Source organism: Echiichthys vipera, assembly GCF_963691815.1.
Source record: "Echiichthys vipera genome assembly, chromosome: 1".
Lineage (NCBI taxonomy): Eukaryota > Metazoa > Chordata > Actinopteri > Perciformes > Trachinidae > Echiichthys > Echiichthys vipera.
In genome coordinates, this window is record NC_139826.1 from 3058768 (window position 1) to 3079608 (window position 20841).

The 20841-nt window shown below is 40.9% G+C and overlaps 1 protein-coding gene across 1 annotated transcript in view; it reads left to right on the forward strand.

The window, feature by feature from the left end:
- Window positions 1-13201, forward strand: part of arnt2 (aryl-hydrocarbon receptor nuclear translocator 2) — a 97791-nt gene extending 84590 nt beyond the window's left edge. The window contains exons 14-19 of the mRNA XM_083916785.1: window positions 608-731; window positions 844-946; window positions 1114-1252; window positions 2301-2451; window positions 9579-9724; window positions 9816-13201. Coding sequence (XP_083772911.1) covers window positions 608-731; window positions 844-946; window positions 1114-1252; window positions 2301-2451; window positions 9579-9724; window positions 9816-9914 — 762 coding nt within the window. The 3' untranslated portion in view covers window positions 9915-13201. The remainder of the gene's footprint in view (window positions 1-607; window positions 732-843; window positions 947-1113; window positions 1253-2300; window positions 2452-9578; window positions 9725-9815) is intronic.
- The last annotated feature ends 7640 nt before the right edge of the window (window positions 13202-20841 follow it).

Here is a 20841-nt window from a genome sequence, read left to right on the forward strand (position 1 = left end):
TGGGGTTTCAATGTTATTTAAATCATAACATAATGTTTCTGATTACATTTTACACAGCGCCCCTGGAAATAGGGTTGTACAGCAGCAATTCACTTAAAGTAAAACATAGCAAATAATCCTTTGTTCTTTCACAATGCAGTGTTTTCCATAACATACAGAAATTATGTTTAACGAACACTACCACAGGTAGAGTTCCCAGATTGAAACATCAAAAATAAAGGAATACAACATTCCGTTTTCTTTCCATGACAGACGTGGCATGAGGCGCCCCGTTCTTGTAACAGCAATATTTCAGGAACTTCTGGAGGGCTTTTGTTTAAATATGGCAAAACATGTCCACCTGGACTCAATGATGAACTGATTAGATTTTAGAGGTCAAAGTCACTGTGACCTCACAAACACGTTGTTGTCCATAACTCAAGAAATCCTACAATAATTCTGACATTTCACACAAATGTCTAACAGGATAAAATGATGAAGTCATGACATTTTATATTCAAAAGGTCAAAGGTCAACTTCACTCTGACATCATAAAGTTAGTCAGTAACTGAACTGGTGACAATAATCTTGAAATGCAAATCTTGGTAATATTGACTTCCACCCTCAGGTGCCTGTGGCCAGCGTCAGCAGCGGAGTCCATGAGGCAGGGAAGAACATTGACAAGACAGAAGTCCTGTTCTCCCAGGAGAGAGACCCACGCTTTGCTGAGATGTACACTGGTATCTCTGGCTGTACGACACACACAGAAACACACACACACAAAAACACAAACTACCACATACATCTCACGTGTCCTGATAGTTGCTTTACTGTATATATGTGTGCGTGTGCGTGTGTATATAGCGGGAGATAAGAAGATGATGGTTCCCTCCTCTACAGCTGGAGGACAGCAGCTCTACTCACAGAGCTCTCCCTTCCAGCAGGGACACACTGGCAAAAGCTTCAGGTACATGTCAGTCAAGTGCATATAATGTTGGGCATGTTACATCCATAACTCACTTGGTTCAGCCTCTGGTGTGATAGTAGTAGTGTGTGTCTCTGAGGAACAGTGAAGCCTGACTGAGCCTCATATTTAACTCAACTAACTGTGGGTGTGTGTCTTTGTGCACACAGTTCCTCTGTGATCCATGTCCCCGGTGTGAATGACATCCAGCCATCAGGTTCATCCAATCAGAATCTAGCTCAGATCTCCAGACAGCTCAATCCAGGCCAGGTGGCATGGTCAGGCAACAGACCCCCCTTCTCTGGACAGGTAACGCGCGCGCACGCACGCACACACTCAAACTATTATTGCAGTGAAACGGAAACCTTCTGTATTAATAATAAAAGCCAGCAGTCTCTCTGGTTGTCATGATTGCCAAACTCATTCAGCTCCTACCCCAGACTCCCATCTCTGGTGCCTTTTAACAGATGAACTTATTGGTCTCATTGGTCATGTTTTGTGTGTCTGTTTTTCATAATCTAAGGGAGTGTGCTGAGCATGTGTTTATCGGGCTCATCTGTCTTCCACACACACTACAGAACCTGTCAGGTCATTACATTAGACTGAATTCTTTGTTGTTCAACAGCATCATCATAACTAGAGCCACATTATGGCTGGGTGATACGGCCAAAATCTTCTATCCCTTTATATGTCATTTCATATCTCGATAGTAATATGTATCACAATATTGTAGGTTTTCTTGTAATTCCATAAATAAATAAATAAATAGTCTATATGAAATAACAACATGGTAAAGCCTATTTTTGTATCCTCCTCTGTGAATTAAATACTTGGCAAAAGTACTGTATTTTCTAGCTATACACTGGCTGTATTAACATGCATGCACACAAATAGTGTGATGTAAAAACAAAACCACAATCTTCAAATTACATTCCCTCAAAATATTCAGATTTTTATCGTGCAATATCTCAATGTATGATTTTATCACAAGACGATTCCACTGAAAGACAATACATTTTCATATTGAATTGTTGCCCAGCCTTACACAAGATGATATGAGGGGAAAGGAGTTAAATGTTTTCACCACCTCTAAACAGAGCAGATATTAAGACATCATAAAGGATTTCAGTGTGCCCTGGAATACCTTGATTAACCTGTTATTCTTCAGTGCAGTTACCCAATATTGGAAAAGCCCACCTTTTTTGTTTTGCACATTTCATGCTTATGGTGAGCATACATCAATAATCATAGTAGTTTTCAGGAAAATCAATTCAAAATAGCGGGAGTATCTTGTATTATGCTGAACCTGCAACAGCCCTGATATGCTGTGTATCTAACCAGTATCTCTGATCTCCAGTCCAGTAAAGCCCAGTCCAGTCCATTTGGTATTGGGTCTGGCCACAGCTACCAGACTGACCCGGCCTCCTACAGTCCCCTGTCATCCCCGGCCACTTCCTCCCCAAGTGGCAATGCCTACTCAGGACTGACAAACCGCAGCACAGCTTTTGGTGAGCCTTCCTCTTTCTTATTACTGGGTGATCTATTGTAACATCCCACCTGTATATTATGGTATGGCTTGGCCATTCATTTGTTGTGGAAGTCTCTGTGTGTATTATTTTGTATGCAGACATAATTGTGAAAAACGTGATAGAAACATATCTACAGGTTCTGTTATGAGATGCCATGAGGTGAGCAAGGTCCATAACCCCAACCGCTCCAGTGGAGCTTCTCAGTGGCCAGCAGAGCAGACTGCTGTTGTACTGGGCAGCTTCTAGGTGTGGTTGTGTTACTGTGTGAATGTAAAAAAAAAAGAAAGTGTGTTCTCTCCCCCTGAATAAATAAAGGTTAAAAAAAATGTTGAAAATCTTATTAGGTAAGGCCTGGTGACGATATCAATATCACCATAAGAAAATATTTTACCCAACACCACAATATAGTGGAAAGATGAATGTGAATAGATAGCAGAGTAGCATTAAGATATAATCAGTAAAATGTTCATCTATTTAATTGTCTTTTAAGTTCCTATCTATAACTGATGACCCACTAATGAAAGCACTTGTTGCCTCTTTGCCGTGTATTCCAATTTGTGCATCTGTGGAGACATTCCCTCTAAATGCAAATGCCCGCAAGGTTACTGGCACTGTTTACGTCAGTCAGCATGCTGCATTTCATTGTAATCGGAAAATAGGAACTTCCAACTTCTGAGTCAGGCTTGTAGTAAGGGCAGAAGTGTAACAGGAACATGTGTGTGTGGATTTAGGAGGGGAAGATATAGTTCTCACACAGAAAACAAGAAACCGATAACATTAATATGCAGCTACTGTCTGACCTCAACATGTCTTGGAGTTATTAAACTATAATCAGCATTACACACTACCTTATTATTAAACTTATCAACAAAGTAACAGTGTATAACAGAAGTGAGTACACCCTTAAATCGTATAAGAAATTAAAAACAAATACTTTAGAAAGACTGTATTGAAAATACAGGCATCAACATAGAAACTTGATGCAACAAAAGTAAATACAACTGTGATCACTGACACAAAACTGACTACACCTGTGATGTCCAATTAGCCTAATTGCATGAACATGGTTATCAAATGACCTGTGGACACCAGAAGTTCCTCAATTTTGGACCTATGGGCTGTGTCTATTTGCATGTCTGCATCATGGTCCACATGGAAGAAAGAGAAATGCAAGAGGAATTGATTGTGAGACTTCACAAAGATGGAAAAGGATACAGGAAGATTGGTGAACAACTAAAAATCAGTGGAAACACATTTGCAGCAGTAAGCACAATCTAGCTCTGAAAACCAGACAGGCAAGTGCCTCAGCCTTGGAACAGGGGTTATCCAAGGAAAAAGAGTTTCTGTGACAGCTCAGAAAGTGCAAAGTAGATTGCATTAAGTCAACCTCTATGGACGGCGTCCAAGAAAAAAAGCCTTGCTTGCTCTTCGGCACAAAACTGCAAGATTAAACTTTGCTGAAGAACATGAAAATAAGCCTGATAAATATTGGGAGCATATTCTTTGGTCAGATGAGACCAAGATAAATTTGTTCGGCTCAGATGGGGTCCAGCATGTTTGGCGTGAACCTGGCCAGGACTACCACAGTGACGCACGGAGGTGGTAGGGCGATGATGTAAGGCTGCATGCGTGCAAAAGGTGTTGGAGAGATGACATTTCTAAATGGCACCATGAATGCATGTGGATATACTAAAATACTGGCTGACAAGATGACTCCCAGTCTCCAGAAGCTTGGCACAATAGGAATATTCAGCATGATAATGATCCAAAGCACACTGCCAAAACCACACAAGAGTTCCTAAAGGAGGGTGAAAACTATGAACTACAGTATGTCACCTGACTTGAAACCAATAGAACCCATTTGGGGTATTTTAAAGAGAACGGTAGAGCAACTCAACCCCCCAGCAAAGAGCAGCTGAAACAAATGATCTCTTAAGGATGGCAGAACATCTTTCCAGAAATGTGTGCAACACTGGTGTCCTCCATGCCAAGAAGGATTGAGTCTGAATCTCAGTAATGAAAGGTGTACTGAATTTTGTTGCATTGAGTTCCTACTGTGGGTCCTGTATATTTAATATAGTAAATCTAAATTGTTCATTTTTAATTTTACATAAGAGCAAATATCCTACGATTCAACTCAGAAGAGATGCAATTAGTGTAAGGTGATGGTCTGACCATTACGGGTGTGACACTTCAAAGCACGCTCTCTGTGGCCCTGAGGCGGTGGGCTAAAACCGCACCTGTAAAGAAAATACTTAAAGTTAAAGGTAGTGTGAAAACTTCGTTTTGTCTCGTTCCTGTCAACACAATATAGTGATATTGTCTATTGTGCTGAGGGTCTCGTCACACCCCTAGTCACCATGTATTCTCTTGAAATAGGAAAGCCATTTCCTTGCTTTCAAGCCTTACTGGCTTATTTTCGTCCAGGTACAGATGTAATTACATGGATGGGGAAGCAAAGCAGAGAGGCAGAGTCACTCATTAACCATTCCACCCACCATTAAAATGATTCTGTCTGGCCTTCAAAGCTTTTTCACACTCACATTGCGTTAACAGCTCATGAACACCAGCCTTTTTTATGAGTGCTATGAATAACACAGCGAGGGTACCTCTGATAAGTGCTACTGAACACTAAAGAAAAAGTTTTTAAGTTGTTTTTTTTCTACTTACAGACCAGCACACAAAATTGCAAAATACTGAGCATCATTACATTCAGCCTGTGAATGTTCTCATTCGTCCAGGTCATCGTTTTCCTCAAAGCAATTTCAGTCAAAAGCAACTGGACTTGTTGTTTGTCTAGGAAGACGTTTCACCTCTCATCCAAGAGGCTTCATCAGTTCATGTACGCATCTGACCAGACTGGGACTGGTCCAACTAACTGGTGTGAGATCCAGGTATTTAACCTCTCACAAGGCCGATGATGTCACTGAAACCCCCTTTGTGCTCCAAGTGCCAACGCTCGTCGTTAGAGTGACAGTCGTTGGTGGGCAGTTGGTTTCGACTTCCCAACGACTGTCGTTCAGACTCAATGGAGCACTAACAAAGTCGAAACCAACTGCCCACCATTCAGCATGATCATTACATTCCAATTCAAACCCTGTCTGCTTTGAAACCCAATAAAAGTGTCACACTGGCTTGAGAAAGTACTTCCTGTGGTCGATCCCAAGCTGTGGGCATTTGAATGGGGTTTCATGTGCTGTTGTGTTGACCGACTTTCAAAAACTGAGGTTTCAAATAGTTTTTTGTTATCTGTAATAAAAAAAAATAGCTACACGCTACAAAACCCTTTGTTGGTCAACAGAAGGAAGCAGCTCAATTTCCAGAATCGAAGCCACAAGTATTATTGAGCAGGTTTTGGCTTTGCAACAACACTTAAATGGATTTGATTCTGTCCAAAGAAGGAGTGAAACAAATGGCACACTTCAATACAAGAATATTGTTATTTTAACCAAACTTGGTATGTAAGTTCAAGTCTCTGCTGAATTGCTCAATTACACCACTACAATCAGGAGACAAGTGAGTGAAGAAAATACAACCCTTTATAATAACAGATGATATGTGATAATTCAATGTTGGCAGAGAGTCTTTGGCGTTTAGACTCCACAGGTAGATTTGTAATGGAGGGGGGTCAGCAAGATAAATCCCCCCAAGGAGCTGAGACTGATGAATCTGCAAAGACTGGCAGTGATGTGGAGGTGGTGGGCCACTGAAATGACAGTTGACAGCAACAGAGAGGTGTTGATGACAGCAGCATGAACATACTAAAGGCAGTGAGAGAATCCTATTTAAACAGAGGCAGCAGTAAGATCATAGGCTAACGTGTGTGTCACTGAGCTACCGGATACGTAGATGTGATCAGCTGATGAGAAGGCGGACGACATTGACAGCTCTGGACAATAAACCCTTTTCATTACAGACATTTTGTTGTGTCAGAAAAAAAGCACAGGTGTAAATCATGACATTAACAATGTCTCCATTCCATCAAGTGTCCCAGTAAGCCAGAGGTGTCCAACCCTGCTCCTGGAGATTCTCATGATGTGCTCGTTATCAAGTAGCTGAAGCTTGTCACAGGTTTGATAATCGTTAGACTCTGGTGTGATAGAGCAAACCTAAAACATGCAGGACAGTAGCTCTCCAGGAGCAGGGTGGGACACCCCTGCAGTAAGCCATGTAGGTGAGTGAGCATGCACAATACCAAAGCGCTAGTACCAGCTTCCTTAATGGAATGCAGCCGTCATGTTTGTTAGTAGTTCCACCTGTGTTTTTCCTGCTTTGACAAGTCAAAATGTCTGCTGTGAAAAGGGTCTATAGGTGCGTTTCCATTGGGGTCAAATGTGGCAGCTCAGAAAGTTTCAGGCCACACCCTCTAAAATGGCCCCTCACTCCCCGTGTTTCATTACAAAAGAAGGCCCCAGAGGGATTTAGGAGACTCTGCAGATGATGTATCACTCTGAATGGGTTTGGATCAATGGCGATCAGCTGATCAGTGATACAGCGGCGCGCCGTTTGCCTCTTTCTCCATACAGAATAGTTTTAGTTTGATATAAGGTGGCCCATATGATTCACAACGTAAACTTATATACAAGTAACATGAAGAAAAAAACACTCCCCCTTAAAGATTCTGGGCGCTGTAAAAGTGTTTGTGTATGCGTGTGTGTGCGCATGTGTGCGTGCACGGTTTAACAAGCCCGTGCACAGATCCTTTTCTGCTGCTGCGTTCTTCTACACCACTGGATAAAAGTGTTTGCTCTACTTCACCGTGTTGTTGTGGCGTCTGTTCTACCGCACTTCACATCCTGCTGAGAGCTACATCCAATCAGCAAACGGGCTTCTCTCAGTGAAGAAAAATGGCCCCGCTCTGTGACAGGGTAAAAAAAGTCGGTCAAGCGGTCGCTTGAGCGACTCACATGCAAATTAGGGGCGTTTCGGCGAGATAGACCCGCCTCATTCCGGGTATGGAAATGCACCTTATGACAGCAAAGACTAATGAGTGAGCCTGTGTGAGAGGGGGGAATGGCAGGATGCATGTGAACTAAAGCAGGCCTAAGTATGTAGAAGGATAGTCTTCCTGAATGAACTTATGAGCCGTGTCAGTTCTGCAAACTGCAACAGGTGCACACACAGTTCATGCAGCTAATGTAGCCAGCTACCATTTAGTTTTTGACTGAAAATAACTATTTGTTGCATGTTTGTCCTAATAGATTATTTTCTTACAAAATAGATATTGTACACATCATGCAAAAGTTCACGTTAATCAAATGATTAATTGCTCCAGCCCTGATTCACCCTGTGAGGACTATCGACCTCAGTGTCCATGGCAATCCATCCGACAGTTGTGGAGACGAGAGCCGAAAGGAATAGTCATTAAATGTATTCATAATTTAATTGATTAATTAATTGGTTAATTGTGATGCCAAATATCGGTCAGACCAAACGAACAAGATGAAGAGAAAAATAATTTCTTTATTGATGGTGGACAATAAAAGTTGAAGCCCTAGTCGAGTGGTGGTTAAATGTGATGATAGAACGCAGCAGACTGTGAATGTGTTAGTGTGTGTTCAGGCAGTGATGGCTCATCAGCCAGCTTCAAGACTCTGCTGCTTGTTGTCCACAGTGCTGCAGGAATGCAGCATGTCCAGCATGCACCGGCTACTTAATAGCCTTTTAATGGACACACACATTAGCCACTTCATTTCTTTATTCTTTATTTCATCTCATTTGTCCTTCTCTCAGGCGTTTTTTGTGACTTTACACACTGTCGTTCTCTCCCTCTCCCTCTCTTTGTTGTCAGCCCATTTGAAGAATGAAGTCAGTAACAGCCGGTGCCATTCATTTGCTCTGTTGTTGCATGTGTTCATCAGTATTCACTCATGATAAGCTCTGGTTTTTCCTTATCCTGTATGCTTTCCACTTCATTCATACACAAGCAGCCTCCTATGTGTTTGGTTAATTACTTTTCCATGTATATATTTTTCTCTCCTCTCTCCATCCTCGCCTCAGCCTCTTGCTTGTATCTGCGTGAAGTTGAGATGAGCTTTTTTTTGTAATTGTGAAAGCACGAGACTGTTTCTCTGCAGGCAGCTTATCAATCTGCTGTGCTTTAATGTACTCGGTAAACTCTCAAACCAGCCTGGCAGGGAGAGTGTGTGTATGTGTGTGTATTCACATCTTGTGTCGAGTGTGTAGCTGCTGCTCAGAATTGTCAGTCAGGCGTTTGTTGGTGTATGAGCGAGAGAGAGAAACAAGAAGCCATAAAGCTTATACTGCTGCTATTAGAGATAGGCTTCTATGGACTCTTTATGTAAACTTTATGTAAATTCCAACTACCACTGATGAACAGAATAAACCAATCCAACTGTGATGATGTGTTCTGCAGGCTGGGGCTGCACCACTCATCCAAACGGGTCGGTCATATGGGCCTGAAACCCATCACAGAAGCTTTATCCACCATTACCAATAAAAGGATGTCTGTCATATCATTATGACCTATGGTTATGACCACAGCCATTATTTTGATCGATTGTGATTATTATCATGAATATTCAGAGATTTTAGGGACTTTGACATGTTTTCACACATTACATAATACAAACGTCCACATAGGGGAACATTAATCCGACACATTCTTATTTATCATTTTCCATGAAAAGGCTTCTTTTGCATTCATCATGGCATTAGTACAGTCTAGACTATCCATGTTAGCTAATGCTAGCTCTAATAATAACTTTGGGCACATCAGCAAATATACCTGTTTATGGAAAGACTTGGCTGTTAGTGATGGACAGTGGCAACACTTTGAAGCAGCCCCCTGCTGTTAGGAACCTGTATTTGCCGGTGGTACACAAGCAGCATACCACCCTAGGGATCAGCATGTGCCACTGTAGCCGACAACCAGAGGCATATTATCAACACACTTTTCCATCTCAGCACTGCTGACATAATGAGGCCAAATAAAAAGTAATTTCAAACACAAGGTAATACTAACATTGTTAGTGTGAACTCATCAGATGAGAGTCACCTCAAACTGTAAGTAGAATGATTCCATTCTACTTTGAATATGTAATCAGTCAAACTCATGTCTGAGTGTGACCCTTTATGTGTTCCAGATGTGTCGGGGGAGAGCAGTCAGAGTGGAGGCCAGTTCCAGGGTCGTCCCAGTGAGGTCTGGTCCCAGTGGCAGAACCAGCATCACTCCCAGCAGGCCGGGGAACAGCACACACACCCCAACCCTAGCCAGACAGAAGTCTTCCAGGTAACACACTCACACACTCTGCTGCTGGCTTCTGACCATTGTACACTGATATGTGGTATGTGACCTGTTACCCCTCCCCGTGTCTCTGCAGGACATGTTACCCATGGCTGGAGATCCCACCCAGGGAACAGCCAACTACAACATTGAGGACTTTGCTGACCTCGGCATGTTCCCACCCTTCTCCGAGTAATCCCTTTCCCTCTCAGAACTGGACTAATGTTTCCATTCATCTCTCATGTTGTCTCATTTTTCTATATTGCTGGATCACCCACACACAGCTGATGTGCAGCACGGTGAATGTCTGGGTGCACTTGTCATTCGCACACATACAAACACACAGTTCACTCATTTTTGGGCTCCAGGCCTGCAGTATGTATCCGTGAACATGCGCATACCTCATTTTTGCAAAGAGGAACCCTGCTGACGGACAGATGGAAGGCACATCATTCAACTCTTATCAGCTCTGTGTCTGTCATCCCAGTGATAGACACTGTGGTGCAGTCTGGGACGCTCAGGTCACTGAACCTGTCCAGCCCCCCAGTCAGCATGAGCACGACCAGAGGAGGGCAGGCGAGTGATTAGAGCTGCATTTGTCAGACACTAGCATCAGCATTATTATCCAAGATTGGACTCTTCCTCTCTTTCAGATTTGACAAAGCAAAACTTGTTTCCACCCAACATGTCCACATGACGCTACATTATGCTACATCAGTGATGTACAGAACAGCATGTGTGCCTGCTGCTGTCTGCGTTCACATCTGTTTTGGAGTATATCAGGTCTAGTTTTCAGGATAAAGGATGAATGATGAATGAACAGGGGACTGCTCCTCAACTGCTGCATAGCATTAACATTTAGTGCAGTCCAAGACACCTTAGGTATGACAACAACAGTAGTGACACAAAGTACCGTCTGGACGTACAAGGTCAGATTGTCTCTGCCAGCATCCTGGCTGCGCCTTTTTGTTGTTTTATGCAGACATTTTGATATGATTATTTTGAACTAAAACTAGCGCCAGGAAATTTGACCTAAATATTAATTTATTGACTTAAGCGGAGACACTACCGGTGATTAGAGTAAAATATTTAACTAAAAGATATCACAATGAAACTTCCCAAGTTGATTACTGACATATGGACAATATGTTTTTATATTACTATTATATTATTATATATTGTTATCTGAAACGTCCTGTTTAAATATGCAAATGAGTCATTATCTTATGAAATGTGCTCATTTGAATTAATGTCCAGAAAAGAAATCTGAATCCTTGTTTCATTTTGTTGACATATGAGAGTCAAAGATTTTTTACTCCATGAATGAGAAAATGCTGGCATAAATGGATTTCTCCATGTTTTTATGAATCAGGCTCTGAATGCTATCTGAACAAAGGCCTGTGTAAAACCCTTCAGAATATCGACCGGAATGAAAGTGGAAGCTTTGGTGTGTGTAAGTGCTGCTGAAGAGGAGATTTCTGGATCAGAGAGAGAAAAACAGCCTTTAAAGAGATTTCTGTCAAAATCAAACATTCTGTAAGACACTACCGGAGAAGAGGCTCAACAACGTTAACTAATAGATACCACCATGAAACTTCTGTAATGTTCTGTTTAAATGTGTGAATGAGGCATTATCTCATGCTACCTTTGGGTGAATTTAGGAGAAATCTACAGACAAACAGACAGAGTGAAGTCAAATAAATGTTTTCTTTCCTCCGGTCTGAAAGAAAACATGCTGAGGAAGAAAAATAGCCCAACATCTGTAAAGTAACCAGTGCATGAATAAACAATATTTTACCTGTAGTGTCTCCTCTTAAACAAGAAATATGCTGTTGGATCACTGAACATTTCAGTCTTGTTACTGTAGCACTGCACAGTATCTTCATATTCCATTGAACTGTAAAAAGCATGAAAATTAATCATTACTTATCTGTTGAGGAATTTTGACCTGCACTCCTCCAGAAAAGTTTTCAGAGTTCTTGCTCAACTGTGATTTTGACTAAGAAAAAAAATGATTGAAAAACATTGGTTTCCTCTGTGCACACTGAAAACAGTTTTCCAAAAATAACATGTTTTACACCAAGAGCTGTAGAACGCAGAGTGAGAGTCATCGGTGTATACAGTCCTGTGCAGCCACTCTTGTGTACACAATATGTGTTCATCGCAGGCCCCTTTACTTCCAAGCATGATTATATTGTAGTGTGAGCACGCAGATTCATATACAGAAAAATGAATTCATACAACAATGTGGCAAAACCACGCACTGGTTTCATCAGTCAGGAGGAAGTCCCAGCTCATGTAATGGTACATAATGTGACGCAGAGGCTGCTTTGGTCTTATTAGAGGATATTATTGGTGCCATATTAAGGACAAAGCAAGTGCGGTTCATGTTCAGCAAAACTTCAATGCAGTCATGTTGACATCCATTCATCAGTAAATCATCCTCAGTGTGCTTTAGGCTTGTGCATATATACAGTATGTGCACATACGGTCACAATAGCTGAAGCTGCATCCACACTGCTACGTTTTTTTTCTAAAAGGTTTCAAAACAAAAAGCATCTCTATCCACACAAGTGTTTAAGCTGCATATCTGAACTAATCTCTGTCCATATTATCACACCTGAATTCACAGATCACATGACCACTGACGTACACTGGGCATGTGTGTGGAAACAGGAGGTTGAGTCTACAGCAGTATCGATGTACGTGCAGGTCTAAACACTACAAGTTTCCACATACACACTAAGCTCTGAGTGTTAATGATGTCCACCTCCATCTGCCTGCTGCAGCCTCCTGCACAGCATCGCTGCCAAACAGCAGCAGGAGAGGAGAAGCTGTTCTCCTCCACCTGCTGCTGTCCTCACTCTCCATCAACCTCATTGTGTAAACTTGTGTAGTGATGTTCACAAGTCTAGAGACAAACCTGACGCCAGTATGGAAGGATTCTGTGTATAAATTCAAAATTAAATTAAAAATAAATAAATAAATAAAAATCATTGCAGACAGTTGCTAAGCTAAGGCTTCAAGTGCACTTCATGAAGCTAACTGCTAATCTCACCAGCCTGCTTTAAAAGGGAAAAACCGCCATACCGTCCAAGCAAAGCGCAGTATTTACTAGTGTATTTGGTGTTCTACAGCTCTGGCTACTTGACTTTATTACTTTATAATCTTTTCAACTATTAAGAGACTGAATAATACTTTCTAGCAGGGGAGCTTTTACATGATAGATTGTATAATGTCTCTGACAGAGGGATGCGAGAACCTTGAACCGACATCAGAGTCCTTTTGCTAAAGATCTCAAATTGATGTTTTTTTTGTAAATAACGTGATTTTTATGTCGACTTGTGTTACTTTCACACAGTACATGTTTTTTGTGTAGGTTTAATGATATTGTGTGCAATGTGAGTACATATTTAACTATTGGTATTTAGTTAGTCTAATAATTGTACATTGAGTTCTAGACCTGTATAAATTGTGTAAATGTGACCCATTATTTTTGTGTAACAAATTGTGCTTGTGACAATAAATTCTTATTGGTTACGTGGCTTCCATTCAAAGTTTGAGTCTTCTGTTACTCAGGCATGCCTCACCTTCACATCTGGGTAAAGGAGGGGTAAGATCCTTCATTTTGATCTTAGTGTTAAAACTGTAACTGCAGAAAAACACAGTTTGAAGCCATATATTGGTCTGTGGTAACACGAGGTAATAAAGTGGATGATTTACTGCCTTGGTCTGCCTGTCGGTAGCACTGGGTCCTATGTGTGTGTGTCACTGAATAAACTAAAAGTATATAAAGTAGTTGAAATGAGCTCGACCTTGACCAACTACACCAGTGAAATTCTTCCTCTACATGGATGCATCAGTAATAATAATATATGATACAAAATAATAATCACAGATGTAATTTTCTTGCTTTCTAATACTTAATGTACTCGCATGAAAGGGGAATTGTTATGCTTTTAGAGGTACTCATCAAAGTGTATGCAGGAGAGTATTACTGCATATTTAGTAACCAATCCCCCTCCACAGAGACTCCCTGGTTGTCCACTAGGGGCAGGTTTCATAATAGAGCAGTTTCTGATTGACCCCCATGTTAAACAGGCCGTTTTCACAGAATCATTAAACCTGTTTAAGGCCTGGGACAAAAGAACATTCGAATCAGTATGTTTAGGTCATATCTCCATTAAACACTGAGGGGGGTATTTTTGGACCAGGCTAGTTTTTAATTTTTATCATAAACAGCAAAACTAATAACAACTACAGACCAATTTCAAATCTACCATTCATAAGTAAAATAATTGAGAAAGTTGTACTCCAACAACTAACTCACTTCTTGGCTTCTACTGGCTGCCATAACAACCTCCAGTCAGGATTTCGACCTTTTCATAGCACAGAGACGGCCCCTATTAAAGTTATAAATGACATCCGTCTTAACACAGACTCTGGCAAAACTTCAGTATTAATGCTATTGGACCTCAGTGCTGCATTTGACACTGTGGACCACTCAATACTTTTGGACAGGTTGGAAAACTGGGTGGGGCTCTCAGGCACAGTCTTAAACTGGTTCAAGTCATATCTACAAGATAGGAACTATTTTGTTTCCATTGACGACTTTGTATCAGAACAAACCAACGTAACGTGTGGAGTCCCCCAAGGTTCAATCCTAGGGCCGACTTTATTTAACATCTATATGCTCCTACTAGGACAAATCATGCAAAGTAATAACATTGACCACCATTGCTATGCCAATGACACCCAAATCTATGTAGCGCTATCACCAAATGACTATCGCCCCATAGATCTTCTGTGCCAGTGCATTGAGCAAGTCAAACACTGGATGTGCCAAAATTTCCTTCAACTAAATATAAAACTGATAAAACTGAGATAATTGTTTTTGGTGCTAAGAAAGAAAGATTTAAAGTCATCCAACACCTTCAATCACTGTCCCTGAAAACCTCAAATAAAGCCAGAAATCTTGAGGTTATTATGGATTCTGATTTACATTTCGACAGTCACATCAAATCAGTAACAAAACCAGGCTACTATCACCTTAAAAATGTAACAAGACTTAGAGGGCTCATGTCAGCTCAAGACTTGCCTTCATTACCAGTAGGCTAGACTACTGTAATGGTCTCCTTGCAGGTCTTCCCGAAAAAACTGTCCCTACGTCAGAGAATTGATTTCAAAATCCTCCTGCTCGCATATAAAGCACTACATGGTCTAGGGCCGAAGTATATCACTGATATGCTCCCACTACATAAGCCTTCTTGATCACTAAGATCCTCTGAGGCCAATCTATAAGTGGTTCACAGAGTAAACTCAAATCAAGGGAAAGCATCTTTCAGTCATTATGCAACAAACAGCTGGAATAAACTTCCAGACTTTCACCTTCAACTTTTCACTCTGACCACTTTTAAAACTAGACTGAAAACTTTTATGTTCACCTTAGCTTTCTGCTAAATCTTTGCACTTTTAACGTCCGCACTGTTTAGATTATTGTCTATGTTTTTATTCTCTTTGTCTTTCTGTAATGCATTTTAATTCATGACATGTTGTGCTGTGAAGCACTTTGAGTCTGCCTTGTGTATGAAAAGTGCTATACAAATAAAGTTGCCTTGCCTTGCCTTAAAGTTTATGAATAATTGGGGGACGTGGCCTCTTGAGACAGTTAGCCTCTGGCCCTCACTTCTCCTTGGAGGCTAGTTGTCAGGATTAGCATCATTAGCATGCTAACTCCATCATCTGGACCTGGACTGTGGTCATTCATGTGGCGGTGTTTCCATAGAGACAAGATGGGGTTTGCTCTTCAATCAACTGTACAAACAGATGGTTTAGGAACACACTGTGTTAACGTTAGCTCTGTTATGTTAATTAAACAGCAGCACTTGCACCATGACTTGCAGAACAGCCTGCTATCTATGACACATACAATAGATGCTAATCTGGAGCAGAGGGAGGATTTGGGCCATGAGGGTCTGTGTTTCACAGTCTATGGTCATGGTACTGTGTTGAATATCAGTTTAAATCATAGATCAGAAATGCTGGCTGCACTTCACTCCAGGAGCCGGTGTTTTTTCCACTGAAGAATGAGGCAGTAGTGTCTGCACTCGACTCAAGGAGCTGGTGTAATCTAGGGGGACCAGACATCCCCGTTTTCAGTGATCTGTCCCCAGAAATGTCCCTGTTTTTCACTGTGAATGAAAGATCCAAAAATGGAATATATATATATATATATATATATATATATATATATATATATATATATATAAAAACAGACAAAGCATCAATGTTGACCAAACGCCACGTATAGATGCACACCCCACGACTCGCACAGGCTAAAGCCAGAACCAGCGCCTCCAGCCAAGAGCTCAGGGCAGAATGGCCCTCTAAAATTCCCATATTTCTGGTATTTTGATCGGTGGAATAGCTTCACATAGAATATTATTTTCCCTTCATGAGAAGCAGCTTCAGGTACGACATTCTTCCATGGAATTAATGCATCCATATGTTATTTAACCGTTGATTCATATGTGTAGTTATCTATAATGTGTGTGATAAAACAGATCTGTTTGTTATTATCGCTAACATTATTAGCAGCGATGTAACTAACCACTGTTTAGCACTTTTTATGACATTGCAGTGTCACTCTAAGTCCTTAGAGGGAGGTGGTAACTTTTCATTAAATAAAACTTATTATAAATGTAGCCCGTGGAATTAGATGCCACACAGGACACAATTACTTCTTGGGTTCTTGTAGCCTTAGCTTTATTTGATCAACCAAAATTGCTACCTTTTTTTTTTACAGCGGGTGTGTTTACAAAAAAAAAATTAAAATTAAATAAAATACCATAAAATAAAATATGACAGTGGCCACGACTACAAACAGAAAACACAATTGGTTACAAACACATTCTTCTCAAAAAGGTCACGACCCCGATAGGGACAAGTGGTTGAAGATGAATGAATGAATGATTATAAAATATAATCTGATTATTTAAAAATCTAAATTATAAAATCTAATTTATAAAAACCTAAAAACTCATGGCCAACTAAAATCAGAAGGTATGAGGCAGCAAACATTAAGTATGGCTTCACAGCCATTCAAAACCTTCAAAACTTCAGCGTCAACTGATACAAAAACATCTGTCAGAGGCCGAAAAAACAGCAGCCTTCTCCAGACGGAAAGAAGAGCATTTGATCAGGCAATCTGCTGCATTCACACAGCAAGCTACCGTTGCAGAGCGGGCCCTGAAGGCATCATTTTTAAAGTTGATGTGTGATTTATTTTGTAGCATTGTTGGTGAGTTTGCAAAGGGGGTCCCCGGCCAGGAGCTAATGCTGTTTGGGGGGCCTTGGCAGGGAAAAGTTTGGGAACCCCTGGGTCAGTCTAACACGTTACTATTTCCAAATCAGTTGTAAGATTACAGTCACCTATCTAACTCACTGTGTGTTACCGTGGTGACAGACCCACCTCTTCATTGTGTAAATTCTTGAGCTGAGTTGTATTTGCTCTGACAGGACGCCTCCCTCCAGTTGTGTTAGCATGGTTCAAATGCTTAGAGCTAAACAATCTGTAGAATAATATTCCAGTAGCAGCAGGATGTACCAAAAGTTTAAAAAGTCTTCTGTTCAAAATGGGTCGGCTGCATATAATATATCCAGTTTAGTTTGGCTCTGGTGAAGACAGGGAAACATCTGTTTGGTTTGTCGGTGAACGACAGAATTCCATTATGGCCTTTTTAACATTTTAGTCTTCACGGGATATGGCAGGACAGTGAAGCCACGTGGGCTTTTATTTCAGGCCTATTCAGAACATTAAAATTATGATGAGAAACAGACAATATTAATACATTGAATATGTTTTTACATTGGGTTAGGTAAATCAGGTGTAAGGTATTTTGGCTTTCATTTGTCATTTTTTATTTAAAATTGATTTATTTCAAGTTAGGGACCATTCACTATTAGACATTCATATTGTACAACAAGAGGAGATATGTTTGCCATTTTCCACCCACATTAATAGAAAATTGATTCACCACCTTAAAACCATGTCTTTTCTAAAACCATATACCCCAGGTTGTCATTCAACTGTGGCCTTTTCCATTTCAAAATCATCTGGTGTAAGGAGGAGGCCTTAGTTTGGGTGAAGTGTCTGATACCTGTTCATCACAGCTGATTTTATGGATCTTCTTGATCTCAGATGCTTTGATCAGAGGAAAAAAACCTTTGTAATTTAATAAAAGGGTGAGAAAAACTGCTTTATGAATGGTACGGGCAGTGTCCCTGTTATAGTTTTTCAAAGACAAAAACACTACAAGTTTTTGAGGGTTTTACGCCTCTAAACCAAAAATGTCCCCAGATTTTGACTCAGAAATCTTAGTGTAATGTCCGCAAGAGACACTGAGTTCCATCTGTCTCTACCCCAAAAAAACTCCTGTTCCCATTACAAAATAAAAAATAATGACGGCCATTCCCTCCCGGTCAAGGAAAAAAAATCTCAGCATTGACCCCCACTTCCGTTTATCTAGTAACGTGTTGTTAGCCTAGCTCCTGGGCGGTGGTGCTGATGTGGCTAATTCAGACGTACCTCCCTCCCCCCAACATCACATACATGTCCTTTTTTGGTAAGAGGAAATGAGGCGGAGTGAAATTCTGACAAGATGGTGACTCTCATAGGTGAGTATGATTGGATCAAGTTGAGAGAACGGACCTCGACGAAGAGGCTATGTCCATACAGTCTATGGTAGTAACTTGTAATGGAGTATTTTCACATTGTGGAAGTTTTTTTTTATTGCTACTGCGCAAGATTTCTACAATACCATTTGTTGCCACCTATGGGGGAATTGTTGGGTCTCTGTAAATCATGAATCAGTTTGGTCTAGACCTACTCTATATGGAAAGTGTCTTGAGATAACTTTAGTTATTATTTGGCACTATAAATTAAATTGAATTGAATCAGCATTGCTACTTCTACTTAAACCTGCAACCTCTACTGATTTGTTTGGCCTCTTTGCTGGCAGCAGAAACAAATTGTGAACACCACTTACAGTATATAACAGAAGTGAGTAAACCCTTGTGCAATATCACTTAAATGTCAAATGATTCAAAATGGAATCCCACTCATATTGAACTTCTGAATATGTGTTGATCTCTGGCCATTTGCCCACAGGAGGCATTAAGACTGCCTCGAGTGGGCAAATAAATATATTTTCTAATAAAGACATTTTCTGCCAGCATTCCTCTCTTGCCATATTTTCAGCAACAGTGCTGCTTTTTGCTGAAATATGTTTTCCATTTAGTGCAGTAGAAGAGTCAAATGACACATGCTTTTATGGGAACTTGCAAATAGACTGAGAAAGAAAAACAAAGAGCAAGTTGACTCCCAAGTGTTATTCTGGAGACAGACACTGTCCCCATATTTAAGAGTAAACTTAAAACTTTCCTTTTTGATAAAGCTTACAGCTAGGGCTTACGAGCCCTTAGCTATGTTGTTATTTTTAAGATGATTTTGTTCTGCTTAATGATGCTGCTATAGGCCTAGGCTGCCGGGGGATAATACTTTTCCGATCCTCTGAGCTTCTCTCCTCTTTGTTTGTATCACTCATGTCTCATCAATGCATGCTACGAATTCAACTTCTTCCCCGGAGTTGTTTGTGTTTTGTCGTCTCTCAGGTCTCTGCTGATCGTGGTCCTGCATGACGCTTCCTGCGGCTATTATTACTATTTCTCATATATACTATCATTAGTTTTCACAGCCATAAAAACATCAGGTGAGTCATGTCACCTGCAGAAGTTTTCTGACGACTCAGCTGTTGTCGGGTGTGTAAGGGTAGGGGATGAGTGTGAGTACAGTACACTGTCTGTTATCCATCATAGACAATGATAAGCACCCTCTCCATCACACAGTGGTCAGACAGCAGAGCACCTTCTCACACAGACTGCTTCAGCTCCATTGTCGAAGGGACAGATAGAGGAAATCTTTTTTTTTGTCATGATCTTTCCACTGCACCTTAATTTATTATATGTTTACATTTGCACTACAATTAGACTGCTTTTTATACATTTAATTTTTTAGGTTTCTTATAGACTGTATTTTTATATTACTTTTATGATGTGTCTTTCTGTAATGCTGCTGTAACACTGCAATTTCCCAGCTTGGGATTAATATTACTATTCTATTCTATTTGTCTTAGTCGAGTGACTGTGTTCCTCTCAATGAGGGAGCGGCAGATTTCCCGATGCAGAGCGGAGAGGGCGTGCTGGGGTGTAAGGTTTAATCATGTCCTGGATGTAAGCTGGGCCTGATCTGTTAGTAGCACGATAAGCAAGTGCTAGTGTCTTGAAACAGATGTGAGCAGCCAGTTGGAAGTTACAGGAGTCAAGGTGTGAGATGACAAGAGCCTGGACCAGAAGCTGTGCTGCCTCCTGGGTCAGAAGAGGACGTATCCTCCTGATGTTGTGCAACATGTATCTGCACCATCGGGTTGTTGCAGCAACGTTGGGGGAGAGTCGTCAAGTGTCACACCCAGGTTTCTTGTAGACTTGGTTGGGGCTACCACAGAGTTGTCATGGGTGATAGTAAGGTCTTGGGTGGGAGAACCCTTCCCAGGAAATCTTGTCTAGGTTGAGTTTCATCTATTGACAGATATCAGTCAGACAAGCAGAGATCCATGCTACTACATGTGTTTCGGACTGAGGAAAAGACTAAATCAGTTGGTAGGAAAAGGAAAAAAGCCTTGTGAGTGAATAGCAGAAGCAAGAGAGTTGGTGTACAGAGAGAAGAGGAGGGGACCCAGGACAGAACCCTGAAGGACCACTGCGAGCTCCCTTATAGAATAATCTCAGAGTGAGCTCATGAATACAGCCGCTCATTATCCATTGTATTGTCCATTTATATTCTCTGACGATACACACAATCTGGACAAGGCCTTGATTTGATTGTCCAGAGTTCACATGTGAAAACGGCTTAAGAGTTCCATTAAAATGTATTAAATTAATCTAAGGAAAATGTTTTACCTACTTACTTACTATTGGCCAAGTATTGTATTATTTGGGTGTTTCCAATGCGTTGAACACCCTGTTGTGTGCACAAGCGCACAATACAACAAGTGTATATTCAGTCA